Consider the following 17,932-nt stretch of genomic DNA (forward strand, 5'->3'; position numbering starts at 1 on the left):
CTGTTGTGCGAGCCCATGGGTGCCTGGGTTTGGGGACACGTGTGCTGCTAACACCCCGTGTTTGGTTTCAGCCCAAGGTCAGTGCTCTGGGGGTGGTGCAGGGCCCCTCCAAGGACAAGGTGGCCATCTTGACAGTGGATGAATGTGACGCCTCAGTGGCCCTGCAGTTTGGCAGCGAGATTGGGAACTACTCCTGTGCCGCAGAGGGTGTGCAGACCAGCTCGAAGAAGTGAGTTCCTCAGGGACTGTTGGGCACTGCTGCGGTGGGGAGAGGAGCAGGGCACTTGGGTCCCCTGCGGAGTCAGCCCTTCTCATCTGTCACCTTGGTTGTGTGTGCCTGTCCCTGAGCATCTCTGCTTCTGTCTCCCATCTCACGCTGTGGAGCCAGCTGGCCAACCTGAGGTTGATGTGACTCTTAAAGCCCTGGGTTTCTGTCCTTGTAGGTCCCTGGATCTCACAGGTCCCTTGCTCCTTGGAGGGGTCCCCAACCTGCCAGAAAACTTCCCCGTCACTCACCGGGACTTCGTGGGATGCATGAGAGACCTGTACATTGACAGCAAACGCATCGACCTGGCCTCCTACATTGCCAACAACGGAACTACTGCAGGTACTGGTGCCTCTGCTCCTGCCAGCCCCTGCCCTGGGAATTGCCCCTCCTGCTCACGCAGCAGCACTGCTGGGCTCTAACAGCAGTGGGGGAGAACAGCTTCCCATCAGGGAGGGGGACATCCAGATCCCCCTAAATGAGCCAGTCTCCATTCCAGCTAATGTTCTGGAAATGTCCCCTGATCCCAAGTGCAGAGCCTGCAGAGGTGGCCTGTCTGGGAGATGCTAGGTGGTCTAGCTCTGCAGTGTCTTTCTTCTGGCATAAGGAGCGGCAACAGCCTTCATCTTCATCCCTGAGCAGGCAGGGTCTGTGCTGAGAGGCTGAGCGGCTGGGCTTGCCCCTCTGGCAGCCAGGGAAAGGGCTGGTGGGCAATGGTGCCTCTCCATATGGGCTGGGGGGAGGTGGTGAGCACGTCAAGGCTGATGTGGGTGACTTTGATACCTCCAGGCTGCCATGCCAAGCACACGTTCTGTGACTCCAGCCCCTGCAAGAACGGCGGCACCTGCTCTGTCAGCTGGGGGACCTACTCCTGCCTCTGTCCTGTTGGCTTCGGGGGCAAAGACTGCCGTCACCGTGAGTGAGCGGGTGCTGCTGGGCATGGGCAGGGTGGGTATGGGCAAGACTGTGCTGGGTTTGCTATGGAAGCAGAGCAAGTGGTCCATGTGAGCTGAACTAGCTCTGTTGTCCCTGCATCTAGTGCTCCCTGCGTAGTGCCCATCCTGTCTCCTCACCTCCACTTTCCTTTCCAGCCATGCATCATGCCCACTATTTCCAGGGCAACAGTGTCCTGACCTGGGACTTCAAGACAGACATGAAGATCTCAGTGCCGTGGTACCTGGGGCTGGCGTTTCGGACGCGCCAGCCGGATGGGGTGCTCCTGCAGGCCCATGCCGGCCAGTACACCACCCTGCTCTGCCAGGTAGGGCCACAGCCTCAGCCGCAGCACTCTGCCCCAGCTCTACTGCCGTCTGCCCCAGGAGAGCAGGCAGACCCTGCCCTCCGTGTTGACTCCAACCCAAGCAGAGGGTGGTTGTGGGGAGAGGTGTTTAGCAGGGCTGGGTTTCCCTCCCTGTGCTCAAAGCTGAGAAGGAGGGTAGGCTGGAGGCAGCCAGAATTGGCGAGGGCTTTGCTCACTGCTGCTGTTGCTGACTCCCTCTCTGCAGCTGGCTGGGGGCCTGCTCTCCTTCATGGTGAGCAGGGGGTCCGGGCGCAGCACCAGCCTCCTCCTGGACCAGCTGCAGCTCAGCGATGGGAGATGGCACGACCTCCAGCTGGAGCTGCGGGATGTCCGCAGTGGGCGAGACTCGCGCTACGTCATCACCCTCACCCTGGACTTTGGGCTCTATCAGGTAAGTGCTGCTTGAGACCCTGGCACCAGGACAGGAGCCATGGGGGATGCTTGGCATATGCGGGCCGGGCTGGGCCTCTGCGCCCTCAGAAAGGGCTGGGGCAGGAGAGGGACAGGGCTGGGGCAGGGCTGATGCTCACGTTACTCCTTGTCCTTCTGCAGGACACAGTGGTTGTTGGAAACGAACTGCATGGTCTGAAGGTGAAGCACCTGCACGTGGGGGGAGTCCTGGGCTCTGGCGAGGTGCAGAACGGGCTGAGGGGCTGCATACAGGTGAGTCCATTGCTCTGAGCTTTCCCTTTCCAACAGGTCTGTTACATGGAGGGGTGGAAACACGACCTGGCAGCTGCTGCCAGCGTCTATCCTGCTGGTGACACTCTCTCTCTGAGCAGTCAGGCCTCTGAGGTGCCGTGGGGTAGCCATAAATCAGCGCAGCAGGGATAATAGGGGGTGGCTGTCCCGGGGGGTTTGTGAAGGGCAGCAGGACTGGAGCCTTGTGTGTGCGTCCTGGCTTCACCATGAATTTGTCACCTGCATTGCAGGGTGTGCGACTGGGTGACAGCATCATCGGGACTGCGCTGCCCAAGCCCAGCCATGCCCTGCGGGTGGAGGCTGGCTGCAGCGTGCCCAGCCCCTGCGACTCCAGCCCCTGCCCGGCCAACAGCGTCTGCAAGGACGAGTGGCAGAGCTACTCCTGCGTCTGCCAGCCAGGTAGGGCCTGCAGTGCCCTGCCACCCCTTTGCTTTCCATGCCTGTGTGTCTTCTCCTCTCTCTCTGTGGCTCCCTGCTGACCTGTGACTGCTCTCCTTTCCATCCCTTTGGCAAGTCCTGGGTCCCGAAATCCCTACCAGATGCTCATTAGATTTTGTGGGGAACAAAATCCCTCTTGAGCCCCCTTGAATCCACCCCCTTGGTGCTCTGGCTCCTCTTAGGGGAAAGGTGCTCGCTTTACACGGTGCTCTCTGTCCACACCTCAGGGTACTACGGAGGGGACTGTGTGGATGCGTGTCACCTCAACCCCTGCAAGAACAAGTCAGTGTGTCGCCGCAAGCCAGGCTCACCCCTGGGCTACGTGTGCGAGTGCGGAGGAAACTTTTTCGGGCAGTACTGTGAGCACAGGTGAGATGCGGAGAACAGGGCAGAGGCCATGGCCTCCATGCCTGGCTCTGTGCTGCCCAGCTACACGACCAGGGACCTCTCAGTGCCACCTGGCTCCTTGGAGCTGCTAAGCAGCTGGGCTGGTGGCATTTGGTTGTTGTAACACCAGAGGTATTTCTCTCCCTAGGATGGACCAGCAGTGTCCAAAGGGCTGGTGGGGAAACCCGACCTGCGGGCCCTGTAACTGTGATGTGAACAAGGGCTTTGACCCTGACTGCAATAAAACCAACGGGCAGTGCCACTGCAAGGTGAGGAGCAGCTGTGCCCATGGAGACATGGCCCATGACTTGCCTGGATCCCTGTTCATCCTTGATGCTGTTCCTTTGTCCCCTCCAAAGGCCTGGCAGCTGCCCAGGCCCTGCTTTGTGTGCCCACCTCTGGGCTGGATCCATGCTCCAGCTCTTCTGTGCAGCCCTCCTGCCCCAACATGGTGATGATGGGGGCAGTGGGGGTCCTTGCAAATTGTGAGAGCCTGGCCCTTCTCTGCTCCAGCTCCAGTGGTTCCCCAGGCGCTGGCCTCAGCTGCTGTCCCAACAGGCTGTCTGATGGCTGTCCCTGTCTCCCTCCAGGACTTCCACTACCGCCCCAAAGGCAGTGACACCTGCCTGCCTTGTGACTGCTACCCTGTGGGCTCCACCTCGCGCTCCTGCGACAAGGAGACGGGCCGGTGCTACTGCCGGCCCGGAGTCATCGGGCGCCAGTGCAATAGCTGCGACAGCCCTTTTGCCGAGGTGACACCCAGCGGCTGCGAGGGTGAGTGTGGGCATGGTGGGGAGACGGTGCTGTGGGGCTTGGCATCAGGAGCCTCCTGGTGACCAACCCCTCGGGGTGTGTGTCTCCATAGTGCTCTACGATGGCTGCCCCAAAAGCCTGAAGGCAGGTGTGTGGTGGCCCCAGACCAAGTTTGGCTTCTCGGCTGCGGTGCTGTGTCCCAAAGGCTCCTTGGGTGAGTGGGGGATGCGATGGGGAGGGGAGGGGGCAGCCTGACTGTTCTGCTGGGGGCTGTAGCGGCCCCAGCAATGTCACTGTGTTCTCGTGCTGTCCCAGTCCTGTTTAGCTGGGCTTGAGGGCTGGGAAAAGGAAGTTGGAGGAGAAAATTGCCACAGCCTGGGGGAGATCAGAGGGGCCTGGCCACGGGGCTGGGGCTGGGGAACAGGCTGTAGGGTCTAGGTCCATCACCCAGGCCCGGGGCTGTGCTGTTCCCTCGCCCTTGGTCCCCACCTGCTCCCTGTTGCTTTTCAGCGGGCTCGAGGTTGGGGTCAGGCCTGGCATGGCAGCTCAGCACCCGCAGCACCTTGCTGGGGCTCCGCCAGCCCCATTCTCAGCGTGCACTGCGGGGACAGCAGGGCACAGCGTGCCGTTAGGTGCATGTCTCGGTTAGCAGTCACATCCTGAGTTGGAGGAGGCCGTCCTCGGTGACGGCAAAGGTGCGAGCAGGATGTCCGGGACTGTAGGGCAGCGTGAGCCCCGGAGGACAATACAAACCCTGTCCTTCTCCAGCCGTTCGCCCCGGGAGGAGGCAGTTTCGGCTCCTAACTGTTGTCGCTTCTCTCCCTGGTTCTCTCGCCCTCCGTGTTCAGGCTTGAGGGGTGCAGGTAAGGTTGCTCCCGTCTTCTCCCCCCTGTGCTGTAAGGGCTGTGCCACGCGGCTTTCCTTCCCTGTTCCCTGCCTGGCACCCTGCACACCCCTGCGCTTTTCCTGCCGCTTCTGGAGCTGCCGAGTGTCTTCCCAACGCTTTGCCTGGCCTCACCACTCCTACACACCTCTTCCCTGCTCCCAGCACACTAACCAGCACAAACCCAGCTGCAGCCGCATGCAGCCCCTGCCACCCGCTGTCCTGAGCCTGCAGCTTTGGCTCTGGGCAGGTCCGCGCTCTGCTCCTCGCCTGGGATGGATGCTGGCTCTCCCGGGCTGGTACCTGCTTGCTTAGACTGGGAGGGAAAGGAGCTGATGATGAGCAATGCGTAGTGAGGCCAGGGAGGAATGGCCGTGGGGTGGAGGAAGGGGGAGCTGTTTGAGCTGGGGGCCTTAGGACGGGAGCAGGAACTGATGGACATGCTCAGCACAAGGTTCTGTTCCCTCTGCCCGGCTGGCAGGGGGAGGCAGAGGGACGCCAGGGGCTGGATCCTGCCCAGATCTGCAGCTGAGCTGATCTCTTCTCTGCCGGGGCAAGGCCAGCAGCGTGGAGGTTTCTTTGTTTTCCCTGCTCCCAGCTGCAGTGGCACTAGTCTCTGTGCTTCTGCAGCTGGGGGAAAGGTGGTTGGGGAGGACAGCTGGGAGCTGGAGATGGTGGGAGGGGGCATGTTACTCACTGGGGCTTTTCTGAGAAGCAACGGGAGTCCGCTTCAGGCTCCCGCTCCTCGCCCTGGCCACACTGCTGCCCTCTCCCAGCCATGGGCACCTGGGTGGGCTCCTGTGCCCTGTTGCCTTCCCCAGGAGGGGTTCCACAGTCCTGCCAGCTACACTGGGGTCGCCTGGGTTCCTTTTGCTCAAGGTGCGTGTGGTGACACTCTCAGCCCAGGACACTGCTCTCCGTGCCAGTTTTAGCAGCGCTTTTGGTGGTGGTGAACAGCTGATCCTATTCATTGCTGGTGTCTCCGTTGCTGTGCAGTAGTGCTTGGGCCACAGCCAGGGAATGGGGTCTTGTGCTGGGTACTGAACCCACACGGTGGGGTCCTCCTCCATCCCACTCGCCTGCAGGGGCTTGTCTCTGAGGCAGGTTTGCCAGCCCCGCAGCAGGGGTGTTGCCCTCCTGGGGTGACTTTGCCCTGTAAAGAGAGGCAGGATCTCAGCAGGCATTGCAGGCCGTCAGCTGGGGGATGCTTAGAGCTATGGGCTTCAGTATTTTGGGGCCAAATGTGTCTTGAGGACACGGACGCGTCGCCACCAGGAACCAAGGGCTTCTCCAAACTGAGCCCTGCCGAGTCACTTATTCCTCTTTGCAATTCTGTGTGATGGCGCCTGGTGTGATGCAGCCCAGAAGCACACATAGAACCCAGCTCCTGGAGGGAGGGGACGGCAGCAGCTTGCTGAGATGATGCAGACCAAGGGTGGAATGGGTTGCACTGGTGCAAAGCAGCAGGACAGCCCTGGGGTGTTACAGGCCCTGCCCTCGCTTGCCGGTGCTGTTGGTGCAGAGGGTCCCTGCTGGGGGGTGCAGCAGAGGAGCCGTGTATCCCGTGCTGAATTTCAGACATGCCCTTCTTCTTGGTTTTAGGTGCAGCCGTCAGACACTGTGATGAGGAGAAGGGCTGGCTGGAGCCAGATCTCTTCAACTGCACTTCACCTGCCTTCAAGGAGCTCTCCACGCTGGTAATCCTCTCTTGTCTCTGCAGCCCTGACACAGCAGGAGCCAAATGAGCCAGGGCTCACAGCCAGGTTTCAAAGAGCTCAGCTCCCCATGGGCACCTAGAGTAGGAGAGGGCCTTGCCACAGTGCTCAGCACCTTTATCTTCTCATCTCCTGCCCCCAAACTCATCTGTGAGAGCACTCATCTGAGCTGAAGTTCACTTGGCTTCATCTAATCGAAGTGTCCCCATCAGAAATGACCTGTGTCTTGCCCCAGTATTTGAGGGGAAAACAAATAATCCTGGGCAGGCCTGAATGGTTTGAAGCTGGCAGGATGTCTGCTCCGTGGGACATCTGTAGCTCCCAGACTCTGCCAGTGACAAATCCGTTTGAAATATTCATGCAAGTTTATTACAGACTTGCATCTTACCCGGGCTGAATTGTAACTGAAGCCAGGAGAGTTTCCAGGGAAGTATCGCTAGATGCCTGCCCTGTCCTTTCCTCTCCTTGGCCTCTGTCGTGTACAGCACTGGGTTAGCTGGGCCCGTGCAACCCCTGGTGTGTTGCTGGAGGCTGGTTGTCTGCCAGAGATGCTCCCTGTTCTAGCGACCACCACTGTGAGTGTCTGTGGCTTGTGCTGTGGTTTCAAAAACAATCTCTGGGCCAAGCAGGGCCTGCAGCATCCCAGTTTCCCAGTGAGGAACCTGCTTGTTTAATCCCCTCCTTTCTCCCCACTGGCAGCTGGAGGGTTTGGAGAGGAACGAGACTGAGCTCAACACAATTGAAGCCAAGAAGCTGGCCCACCGGCTCCGGGCTGTGACGGACCACATGGACCACTACTTTGGCAATGATGTGCACATCACTTTCCGCCTGCTGTCCCGTCTCATGGCCTTTGAGAGCCGGCAGCAGGGCTTTGGCTTGACAGCCACACAGGACGCGCACTTCAATGAGGTGAGTCCTTCCCCCAAATCAGAGTGGCTTCTAATGCTTCTTCTCTTTGTAGCCACCCTGAGCCTGGGTCTTTGAGGGGCTTGAGGATGTTGTGAGAGCACGTCAGGAGCACTGGGCTCCCCAGTGCGGCACAGACATTGGCCCACAGGAGCAAGACCCATGGAGGTCACCTGCGTGGTTGGGCTGGAGCACAGGGTGGATGAGGAGAGGCAGAGAGCTGGGTTTACTCAGCCTGGGAAGGCAAAGAGAGGTCTTACTGCTGCCTGCAAGTCCCTCATGGCAGGGATGCAGGAAAGATGTCACTGTAGGACACTGATGAGTGTTGAGGGTGAGGGCCCATCATAGCGGAAAGTACCTCTTCCCTGAGCCCTCGTGCAGCCAGCTGGGCAGAGAGCACAGTGCTGCAGCCTGGGGGTGGTCAGGATGGGGCTCAAAGGCCGTGCTTCCCTCACTCCCTGCCCCTGTGTGTCTCCCATGCAGAACCTGCTGCGTGCAGGCAGCTCCGTGCTGGCGCCTGAGAACCGGGAGCACTGGGCCATGCTGCCACACAGTGAGCATGGCAGCGCCAGCCTCATGGAGCAGCTGCGGGACTACTCAGGCACGCTGGCCAGCAACATGAAACTCACCTACCTCAACCCTGTTGGTGTCGTCACCCCCAACATCAGTGAGTAGGACCTGGCTGGTGGAGGGGCCTGGCCGTGGTGGTGCAGAGCCACTCCTCCATCATACCCTGTCGTCCTCATCTCGCTTCACCTCAGTGAGGGTGCTGATAACGTCCTTTTTGGCGCTCTCAAACGTGGGGAGATGTTTGTGAGAGACATCCTGGTCCCATCCCTGCCTGGTGTAGGTTACACACCACTGAGAGCAACAGAGCAGGAGTGTGCTGCCTGCTTCGTTACCTCCCAGTCTAGTGAAAAAGCTGCTGGCCTCAGTGGCAGAAGTACCCTGCCCTATGGCAGAGCAAGGGTTTGGGCTGGGAAGGAGCACTGTGGGTGCTGGGATCTCATGTCATGCCCAAACACGGGACATATCCCCAACCCAGCCTGTGGCTCATACAGTCCCATTGCCAGTGACTTCAAACCTGGGGTGCCCTGGAGCATGGCTGCTCTCCAGGTGGCTGCCCTAGAGCTGACTTTCACTCCCTCGCTCCTCCGCAGTGCTGACCATCGATCGCATGGAGAACCACTCCCATATCCGCCGGCGCTACCCTCGCTACCACAGCAGCCTCTTCCGGGGCCAACCCGCCTGGGACCCCCACACCCATGTGGTGCTGCCGCTGTCGGTGCTGAGCCCCCCGAAAGCTGAAGGTGAGCATGTGAGCATCATTCGGGGAACAGCGTGGGTGGGCGCGGAAGGGGAGATGTGCCCCTGCTGAGACCTAGCTCTGTCAGAGGTCCACAAGTTGCCCTTCAGCGCTCGGAGCTTCTGACTTCACCACATCCCAAAGACTCCTGGTGGGCTCGCAAGCTGCTTTCAGAACAGCATGTGAGTGTTCTCACCATCCCCTTGTGTGCCTCAGCTGCCTCTACAGCGGTGCCCACACTGGCTGAGGGTGAAGGGAACTACACTGTGGAGAACGCCTCCCCGAGGCAGGCGCTGCCAGAGCCCGAGCCCGCTCTCACTGTGATCATCCTCATCATGTACCGCACCCTGGGGGGGCTGCTGCCTGCACGCTACCAAGTGGATCGCCGCAGCGTCAGGTACGTCCTCCTCCCCTTTGCTGGCCACAAGCGCCCGTGGAGAGAGGCTGGCTGGATACTGCACTGCCCCCTCCAGCAGTTGCTGAGTCTGTCTGCAATGGCTTGGGTTTGGTTCCTTGCGGTGCTCTGCTTGTTCCCCACCTTGGCGTTGCTCTGCCCCATGTTTCTTGACTGCATGGCGCGGGCTGGGTAGAGCTGTTCCCTCTGGGACATTAGTGCAGGATGTCTGGGAAGTCCCCAGAGGGCTGCAGCTGCCAGGCATGGTGGTGGTGAAGCCCTGTTGCTCCTTACAGGCTCCCCAAGAATCCTGTGATGAACTCCCCCATTGTGAGCGTGTCTGTGTTCAGCAATCACACCTTCCTGCGGGGGCCCCTGGACACCCCTCTCGTGCTGGAATTTCGCCTGCTGGAGACAGCCAACAGGAGCAAACCTCTCTGCGTCCAGTGGAACCACTCCAGCCCGTGAGTCAAGCACAGCTGGGCCACTTGCTTTGAGCTGCTTTCCCCAGGCACCTCCTCGTTGCCCACGTCTCCCTGGCCATGACAGGCTGTGTGCCTGGGTAGCACCGGGACATGGGGGTTTCTGCCCTCTCCCAGGGCATTTGTTCCTGCTGGGAGGGCACAGCAGGGTCCCTGCAGGGCTCTGGCTCCAGTACTTCAGCTGTAGGAGTGCAGTTGTATCTGCTGGTCGAAAAGCCATGCCCATCACGCCTCTTCTCTGCAGTTCCTTCCCCACACACCACACTCATCTGTCTTCTCTCCTAAGTGCGCTCTGCTTTTTGGTGGCTGCAGGACCAACCCCTCTGGCTTCTGGACAGCCAGGGACTGCGAGCTCGTGTACCGAAACACCACACATGTCCACTGCCAGTGCTCCCAGTTTGGCACCTTTGGGGTTCTGATGGACAGCTCGCACCGAGAGGTAACCGCGGCCTTCGGGGCTGTGGGTGGTGGGGGCTGTTAGCCACTGGGTCCCAGAATAAGCAGGCACAGGTAGAAAAATCACTGTGGGACACAAGTAGAGTCTGAGGGCTCAGCAGGCGTCCTGCCTCTTCCCCTAACGCAGCTTTTTGCCTTTGGTTCTCTGCTTCTGCAGCAACTGGAAGGTGACCTAGAGACACTGGCAATTGTCACCTATTCCTTGGTGTCTCTCTCCTTGGTGGCTCTGCTGCTGACCTTCTCCTTCCTGACCTGCCTCAAAGGCCTCAAGTCCAACACATGTAGCATCCACTCCAACATATCGGTCACCCTCTTCTTCTCTGAGCTGCTCTTTCTCCTTGGCATCAACCACACTGAGAACCAGGTCTGTGGGCTTGAACAAGCACACCCTTGGGGGTGGGGGTGAGGCGTGGATGATGCAGTTAGCCTTGGCACAGCGGGACCATCTCTGAGTGGCTTTTGTCTCCCCAGTTTCTTTGCACTGTGATTGCCATCCTCCTCCACTGCTTCTTCCTCTCCACCTTCGCCTGGCTGTTTGTCCAGGGCCTCCACATCTACCGAATGCAGACCGAAGCCCGCAATGTCAACTTTGGGGCCATGCGTTTCTACTATGCCATCGGCTGGGGAGTGCCTGCCATCATCACCGGTAAGAGCTACTTGTCCTACAGCCATGCCAAAAGCACCGGTTCTCAGCAGCCTCCTGATCCCCTGGTGTTGCCCGTCTCGCTTACCCAGTGAGGAGAGCTGAGGGTGGGCTTGCCACAGCCAGCGGTGCTGTGGTGATCAGCTGAGGACCATGTATCAAGAGCTGTCGTCTTGCCTCCTGGGGAGAAGTAATTCCTCAGCGCATCTCCCCATGGCTTGTTTGATGGGCATGGGGCTCCTGCTGTCCCAGGGCTTGTGGTTAAGGTCTCCTCGTTTCCCAAGCCTGCGTGCTTGAGTGATCTGTTGCTGGCAGTGAATGCCTGCTGGGCTGCGCTGTGTCAGGGACCCCTGCGGGAAAGGAAATAACGATCTTGATGCTGGGTCTTGCAGTCCTGGCTCTTTCCCCTGTGGCTGTAAGCCTGTGCACACGAGGAGCAGCGAGAGAGTCCCTTCACGGCCTTCAGTGCTGCGATGGGATCAACTTGGCTTGGGCAAGTCCAAAGCGGTTGGGTCTGGACCTGACCTCTCCCTTCCTCCCGCAGGGCTGGCCGTTGGCCTGGATCCTGAGGGCTATGGGAACCCTGACTTCTGCTGGATTTCCATTCATGATAAGCTGGTCTGGAGCTTTGCAGGCCCCATTACTGTCGTCATTGTGGTAAAACCCTGTCCTGTTTCACCCACAGCCCTCTCCTGCCTCCCTTCTCCGCACCATGGGCACTGCCCCCTTCCTTGGTTGCCCACTGCCTGCCCCCTTTTCTGTATTCTCCTTCCTCAGTCAGAGGCCCTCTCTCTGTCCCTCCTCGCTCCAGCCAAACTTGGGGGAGGCCATAGCTCGGGCGTGAAGGGGAAAGGAAGGGACGTTTGCATGGGCCTGGTGGACCTGGAGTCTGCCTGTGCTCTGCGCTGGGGATGTCAGGTCACAGCCGGCCCTTGGCACAGCTTCTAATCAGTGCCAACGCTTTCAGATGAATGGGGTCATGTTCCTGCTTGTGGCCAAGATGTCCTGTTCCCCAGGCCAAAAGGAGACCAAGAAGAAATCGGTTCTGTGAGTATTAGTGGCCAAACTCCCGGCAGAGTTCCTGTGGCTCGTGGGTTTTAGCATTGATCATTAGCAGTGATCATCCTCCCTCTTCCACCATCGCAGAGTGTCCCTCTGTGCATCAGTGTCAGCCTTGCAGCCGCTCTCCTCTCCCACACCTGCTGGCCACATTAACCCTTCCTAAACTTTGTCCTTTCCTCTTATTCCTACGCCCCCATTCTCCACACTGTCCCGCCAGCCTGTCCACCTTCACCGCCTGCCCTCACAGCCACCCCTTATGTCTGCGTGGATTCAACGCTCAGCCCTTACCAACTCTCAGCACCTGCTGCTGCTTCTCCTACATGTTCGTTCTGAGACCTTTCCCCGCTCCCTCCTGGGCCAGCCCTGGAGCTTGGCTCAGCTCTCTGTGGCTCCAAATGACCCGTGTCGTTTGGGCCCCTGTGTTTGCCATGTGTGATCCAGAAGGGAAGGTGCGGGAGCTGGGGGGAGCCGAACCGCTGTGCGGAGATGAGCCCGCAGCGCTGGGCACAGCAGGGAGGGCTGGGCAGGATTGTGCTTTCCCTTCTGGATCTCTGTCTGCGAGCACTAGACTGTAGATTAACAACACGCACTAACCTCTCGGTGTGTGTCTGTGTGCCTGTCTGTCTGTCTGTCTCTCTCTCTCTCCAGCATGACGTTACGGAGCTCCTTTGTTCTGCTTCTAGTTATTAGCACTACCTGGCTCTTTGGCCTCTTGGCTGTCAACAACAGTGTCCTGGCTTTCCACTACCTCTACACTGTCCTCTGCAGCCTCCAGGTAACTGCCCTGCCTCTGCCAGGGGAGGGCACAGGTCAGCCCAGGAGAGCGTCCCTGTGGTCCCCACGGCCGTCTCTGGAGAGTGGCACACCACGCTGAGCCCCCAGCATCCCACTGCGCTCCTTGTCCCCTCCCTTGTCACCGCTGCAACAGCGAGTGCCTCCTGCCAGTCCTTGCTGCTGTGCCCGTGGTGAGCAGTGGCATGGAGCAGGAGGTGGCTCCAAGGTGCTTGGTTCAGAGGTGACATCCAAGGGGCATCGAGGACCATCTCGGGAGGGAAGGGGTCTCCCTGTTCTCAGAGAGCAGAGCAAAAGAGTGGCCTGCAACAGAGGTGTCAAACACCCCAAATGTGACCCACGGCAGCACCCTGCGGACCTCCTGCCACCACCGTGGCTGGTGTTGCTGTAGGGGACCCTGCCAGCCGCTCGTTGGCCGCTACCAGCAAAGGGAACACCCCCACCCTTTCCTCCTTCACCCGTGGCCACCATGGGGGTTAGCACTGATCAGCGTCAAGGGGCTCTTTGGTGTGTCCCTGTCCTGGTGGCCACCAGGGCCAACACGCTCTGGAGGAGCCAGGGAGCGGCCAGGATCCGGTGCTGCGGGGCAAGCAGGTCATCCAGCAGCAAGGGGCTGTCTCTCACAGCATCTCTCCCCGCAGGGCCTGGCTGTGCTGGTCCTGTTCTGCGTGCTGAATGAGGAGGTGCGGGAGGCCTGGAAGCTGGCCTGCCTCGGCAAGAAGGGGCAGAACGAGGAGGCCACGAGGAGCACGCAGGTGGGTGAGAGCAGGAGCAGCCCAGGTGTCTGGGGACAGGCTGCCTGCCTGGGGCAGGAGCTGACAGGGGTGTCCCCGCTGCGGGTGGGAAGGCCATGCCCTGGGCTGCCGCGGCGCCTCCTAAACCAGGGCATGTGCCTCTCTCCCGGCCTCGACAGGGCCCCAGCGCCTACAACAACACAGCGCTGTTTGAGGAGAGCGGGCTCATCCGCATCACCCTGGGCGCCTCCACCATCTCGTCGGTGAGCAGCGTGCGCTCTGCCCGCACCCACTCCAGCCAGCGGGCTTACCTCAGGTAGGGAGCGGCGAAGGGCTCGGGGGTGCCAGGAGCACGCGGGCAGAGCCAAGGGCTCCTGCCGCTGTTACGGTTCAGGCCTCCTGTCTTTCAGAGACAACGTGACGGCACGTCAGGGCTCGGCCCTGGATCACAGCCTGCTGGCTCACGCCGGCCCCACAGACATCGACGTGGCCATGTTCCACCGTGATGCCGGGGGAGGTAAGGCTCAGCCCGGTGCCCAGGTTTGGGGCTGACCCAGCGCATCCTAAATTAACTCCCGGCTGAAGGAAATCCTTCCCGTTGCAGGCTCTGGCTGTACAGTTACATCCTTCACCCTGTGTTCGGGTGTGACTCCCAAACACGCTGTGGACATGTAGGAGAGGCAGCAGCTGTGTCACATAGCACGGCCTCCTCCTGGCCAGACAGCGAAGGGCATTACCAGCCTCCAAGGAGCTAGAAATGGAGGAGGCACGGGGTGGGGGCATAGGCTGTCGTGGGGTCTGTGGGGACCCTGGGCTCCCCAGTACAGCACAGGCGTACTGGAGCGAGACGAGTGGGGGCCGCTCTCGTGGCTGGAGCCGGGGCGTGGGACAGGTGAGCAGAGGCTGAGGGAGGTGGGTTTGCTCAGCCCAGAGGAAGAGGAGGCAAAGGGGATCTCACAGCTAATTGTAACTGCCTTAGGGGGAGGTGCAGCGAGATGGAGCCAGGCTCCTCTCCTGGGCCGCTGGTGAAAGGGCAGGGGGAGCAGGCGCAGGCTGCTGCCGCAGGAAGGGCAGTGAGGGGTCAGGCAGGCTGTTGGCCTCGTAAAGGTGGTCAACCCTGGGGTGGTTCTGCCTTCCTGGAGGCAGTCGGAGCCTGTCTGGCCCTGCCTGGGCAGAGGTCAGAGCAGAGACCTTTGGGTCCCTCCCTGCCTCCATTACTTAGTGATTCGGTCGTTTAACTGACAGATGCTCGCAGGCACGAGTCTGTCAGACCAAACCGGGAAGGAAAAGCCTCGCCCACCCTCATTCCAAATGTCTCCCCAACATATGCTGTGTCCCTACAGACCAGGACTCGGACTCGGACAGTGACCTGTCTCTGGATGAAGAGCGCAGCCTCTCCATCCCGTCCTCGGAGAGCGAGGAGAACGTGCGCCTGCGGGGCCGCTTCCAGCGCCAGTTCAAGCGGGCGGCACACAGCGAACGCCTCCTCACTAACCCCACCAACACCACTCCCAAAGGCAAGTCCCGGGGGCTCTGGCAGGGGAAAGGGTGAGCTCAGGTCCCTGGGGGCCAGGCCGTGTCTTGTGATGGCTTCAATTGCTGCTCACAGAAATATTCTCTCCCTCTTCCCTGGGGCCTGTTTTGCTGTGTCCTTCACCAGATGTGGATGGCAACGACCTCATGTCATACTGGCCGGCTCTGGGCGAGTGTGAGGTTCACCCCTGCTCCCTGCAGAAGTGGGGCTCCGAGCGGAAGCTGGGATTTGACATCAACAAGGATGCGGCCAATAATAATCAGCCAGACCTGGCCTTGACCAGCGGGGATGAGAATTCCCTCACCCAGACCCAACGGCAAAGAAAAGGTAATGGCCTGGAGCAAGCAGGCAAGGGTGGCCTGGCCTGTCTCAGGTTGTTGTGGCCCTGAAGGCTCAGCATCAGATCCATCTTGTCGTGTCCTTGGGGAGGTATGGCTTGTCACCCCCAGCTTTCATGCTCTTTTGACTGTTATGCAGAGATTTGACTTCTCTTTCTGTCTGGTGCAGGGATTTTGAAGAACCGCCTCCAGTACCCTCCGACTCTCCAAGGCTTGCCATCCGTCGGCAGGATGACCAATGAGCTGACATGGTACAAGACCTCCACGCTGGGTCACAGGGCTGTCCCTGCCGCCTCCTACGGCAGGATCTACTCTGGGGCGGGCAGTCTGTCACAGCCAGCAAGCCGGTACTCATCACGGGAGCAGCTTGACATGCTGATGAGGAGACAGATGTCCCGCGAGCAGCTGAGCAGACACAACTCACGAGAGTGCTTGGAAGCTGTCCCCAGCCGTCACGGGTCCAGGGAGGAGCTGGACACTATCCCCAGCAGGCATGGGTCTACTGAACACCTGGAAAGTATCCCAAGCAGACACGGGTCTAGGGAAAACTTGGATCTACTGGCTGCTAGGCCCAGTCAAAGAAATCATGGGAATACACTGCCCCGGAGGCAGGGCTCCAGAGACCACCTTGACACTTTACCCTGCAGATTTGGGTCAAGAGAGCAGCTAGACTGTGGGCCAGTAAGAGAGGTGTCTAGAGAGTGGCTAAACACATTGCCAAGTAGGCAAGTGTCTAGAGACCGAATAGACACGTTGCCAAGTCGAGATACTTCTCGAGAACAATTGGATTTGCTTTCTAGAAGACAGCCTTCAAGGGACCAGCTAGCATCGGCCAGACAAACATCAAGGGAGCAGCTGGACTTTCTCTCCAGAAGATCTAATTCCAGAGAGCCTCTGGAGACAGTGCCTAGCAGGCATCCCTCGCAGGACAACCTGGGGAGTCTCTCTAGGAGGCAGCTGTCTAGGGAAAGCCTAGAGCCGCTGTCAAGGAGACAGCCTTCTAGAGAGAACCTGGAGGCCGTTCCCAGCCGACATCCTTCCACGGAACAGTTAGATATCCTTTCTTCCATCCTTGCTTCTTTTAACTCCTCCGTCCTGTCTTCGGTGCAATCTTCCAGCACACCTTCAGGCCCCCAGACCACCGCCACCCCCTCTGCCATGCAGACCTCGACGCCCTCTGCAATGTGCCCCTCGACGCCTCGCTCCACCACCTCCCACAGCATTTCGGAGCTGTCACCAGACTCAGAGTGAGTGTGTCCCTTCCTCAGCCAGGCCTTGGGCATCGTCTGCCTGCCCGGCTTCCTCCCGAAGGGCGTTTGGTCTGGGGGGAGAGGGCTGTGTAACGGTGAGCCCCAGGGTGCGTGGCAGGTGTCTTGAATAGTCACCGGGCAGGGAGAACCCTCGGGTGCGACAGCTCTGGGTGCTTGCAGTGCAGCGCGAGTAGAAGCATGAGTGTATCTGGGTCTGCTCGCTTTGCCCGAAGTGATGGCCCTCACTTGTGGCCTGTGGGGGCTCAGGGAAGATGCTTTGTGCAGCCAGGCTGACCTCCTGGCTGGTCCCTTGCTCGGGGCCGGCTGTAAGTCCCAATGAACAGATGCGTACGAGGGCCAGACTGGATGGAGAGGAGGGGGGGCCCTGTCTGCCCCAGACACATTTCTCCCCAGGGACCCTGTCCCAGTCTGTCATTTCCTCCCCTCCAGCTCTGCTCCCTGCTGGTACTGCTGCCATCCCTTCCCATCTCGTCCCATCCCTCCTTTACCTGAACTCAGGGACTTGGAGACAGTCGTTCTTGCCCTGACACAGGAGTTGGTTTCTGCTCTGGCATAGCTTGGGGGGAGGCAGCTGGAGCTCAGGGGAGATGCCATGGCTTAACGCTGTTTTTCTTTCCTCCAAGAAGAATAACAAGAAACGAGGGCCATTCCTGAGGGGCCGAAGCTGTCTGCGAGAGAGACAGAAGAAGCAGGGCCCTTCGCCTAGCCAGGCACTGCCAGCTGAGGTTTGGTGTCCCCAGGGGGCAGGGGCCAGAACTGCTGGTGGTCAGAGGCCCAAAACCGACCCTGCCTTCCCCTGCCCTCCGGGCTGAGGAGCCGGCAGCCTGCACCATCCACCGCCAGGAGCCTCCAGGCTCGGCTGCTGCCGTGCTCCCCAGCGCTTGCCCGGTGTGACAGGTATGGCAGGAGCTTGCTCGGGTGCGGGTGGCTTCTCCAACCCCCCAGGACCAAGCTCTTCCTCTGCGGCCCGTTTGTACGCAGGGTGTGCGTGGAGGGTGGGCAGGGGCAGGGGGATGGAAACGGAGCCCGGGACGTGGGGGTGGGGGAGGGTTTTCTACCTTTTTGTATCTTTGTAATCAGAGAGAAGAGAAATTTCTATGGTTATTTTTACGGATGGTCTGTTCCCGGGACCCTGGAGCATTTGTATCACCAACAGCCCTTTGCTGGCTTCCTTAGGGGTACCAGGGGCCCTGAGGTGGGCCGGAGGGACAGTGCCAGGCAGACCTTATGGCTTTGCCAGCACTGCTCTGTCCCATCCCCGTTGCAGGGCAGCTGGCCCTGCTGCCCCTCTCGCCCTCCCACCGTGCAGCTCCACACGTGTCTCGGCGCCGTCCTTCTACCTGGTGTCCCTCAGGCCCCTGCAGCCTTGCCGGCCCCGCAGCCAGGCCCCCCTCTGCCCTCCCGTGGGACCCCCTCGGGGCTGCCCTCCGTCTGTGAGCCAGGGCTGTGTGCCAGCGAGAGCACGAGCGAGTGGGGCAGCAAATTGGGCACTAGGGACCCGCTGGGGGAGGAAACGAGCTTTGCTGTTCAGTCTCACTCCTGTAAGCGCTGCTTTCCTCCGCTCAGCAAAT

The 17,932-nt window shown here is 60.1% G+C and overlaps 1 protein-coding gene across 6 annotated transcripts in view; it reads left to right on the forward strand.

Moving 5' to 3' along the window:
- The window catches only part of CELSR3 (cadherin EGF LAG seven-pass G-type receptor 3), a 32,832-nt gene extending 15,471 nt beyond the window's left edge, over positions 1 to 17,361 (forward strand). The window contains exons 6-36 of one of the 6 annotated variants that reach the window (XM_054215887.1): positions 72 to 229; positions 444 to 607; positions 1,055 to 1,180; positions 1,357 to 1,526; positions 1,771 to 1,956; positions 2,118 to 2,228; positions 2,498 to 2,666; positions 2,933 to 3,074; positions 3,241 to 3,361; positions 3,683 to 3,866; positions 3,958 to 4,059; positions 4,694 to 4,708; positions 6,331 to 6,425; positions 7,143 to 7,352; positions 7,833 to 8,016; positions 8,510 to 8,659; positions 8,872 to 9,052; positions 9,346 to 9,513; positions 9,844 to 9,970; positions 10,145 to 10,351; positions 10,459 to 10,633; positions 11,175 to 11,287; positions 11,598 to 11,677; positions 12,341 to 12,467; positions 13,126 to 13,239; positions 13,398 to 13,534; positions 13,629 to 13,735; positions 14,562 to 14,735; positions 14,879 to 15,079; positions 15,260 to 16,337; positions 16,985 to 17,361. In XM_054215887.1, the coding sequence (XP_054071862.1) occupies positions 72 to 229; positions 444 to 607; positions 1,055 to 1,180; positions 1,357 to 1,526; positions 1,771 to 1,956; positions 2,118 to 2,228; positions 2,498 to 2,666; positions 2,933 to 3,074; positions 3,241 to 3,361; positions 3,683 to 3,866; positions 3,958 to 4,059; positions 4,694 to 4,708; positions 6,331 to 6,425; positions 7,143 to 7,352; positions 7,833 to 8,016; positions 8,510 to 8,659; positions 8,872 to 9,052; positions 9,346 to 9,513; positions 9,844 to 9,970; positions 10,145 to 10,351; positions 10,459 to 10,633; positions 11,175 to 11,287; positions 11,598 to 11,677; positions 12,341 to 12,467; positions 13,126 to 13,239; positions 13,398 to 13,534; positions 13,629 to 13,735; positions 14,562 to 14,735; positions 14,879 to 15,079; positions 15,260 to 16,337; positions 16,985 to 17,015 (5,307 nt within the window). In that variant the 3' untranslated portion in view covers positions 17,016 to 17,361. Of the gene's footprint in view, positions 1 to 71; positions 230 to 443; positions 608 to 1,054; positions 1,181 to 1,356; positions 1,527 to 1,770; positions 1,957 to 2,117; positions 2,229 to 2,497; positions 2,667 to 2,932; positions 3,075 to 3,240; positions 3,362 to 3,682; positions 3,867 to 3,957; positions 4,060 to 4,693; positions 4,709 to 6,330; positions 6,426 to 7,142; positions 7,353 to 7,832; positions 8,017 to 8,509; positions 8,660 to 8,871; positions 9,053 to 9,345; positions 9,514 to 9,843; positions 9,971 to 10,144; positions 10,352 to 10,458; positions 10,634 to 11,174; positions 11,288 to 11,597; positions 11,678 to 12,340; positions 12,468 to 13,125; positions 13,240 to 13,397; positions 13,535 to 13,628; positions 13,736 to 14,561; positions 14,736 to 14,878; positions 15,080 to 15,259; positions 16,338 to 16,984 lie in introns of those variants that run through there. The other 5 variants (XM_054215888.1, XM_054215889.1, XM_054215891.1 and 2 more) reach the window with 5 other exon arrangements.
- Positions 17,362 to 17,932: the final 571 nt, after the last annotated feature.

Source organism: Rissa tridactyla, chromosome 10, assembly GCF_028500815.1.
Source record: "Rissa tridactyla isolate bRisTri1 chromosome 10, bRisTri1.patW.cur.20221130, whole genome shotgun sequence".
Taxonomy (NCBI): domain Eukaryota; kingdom Metazoa; phylum Chordata; class Aves; order Charadriiformes; family Laridae; genus Rissa; species Rissa tridactyla.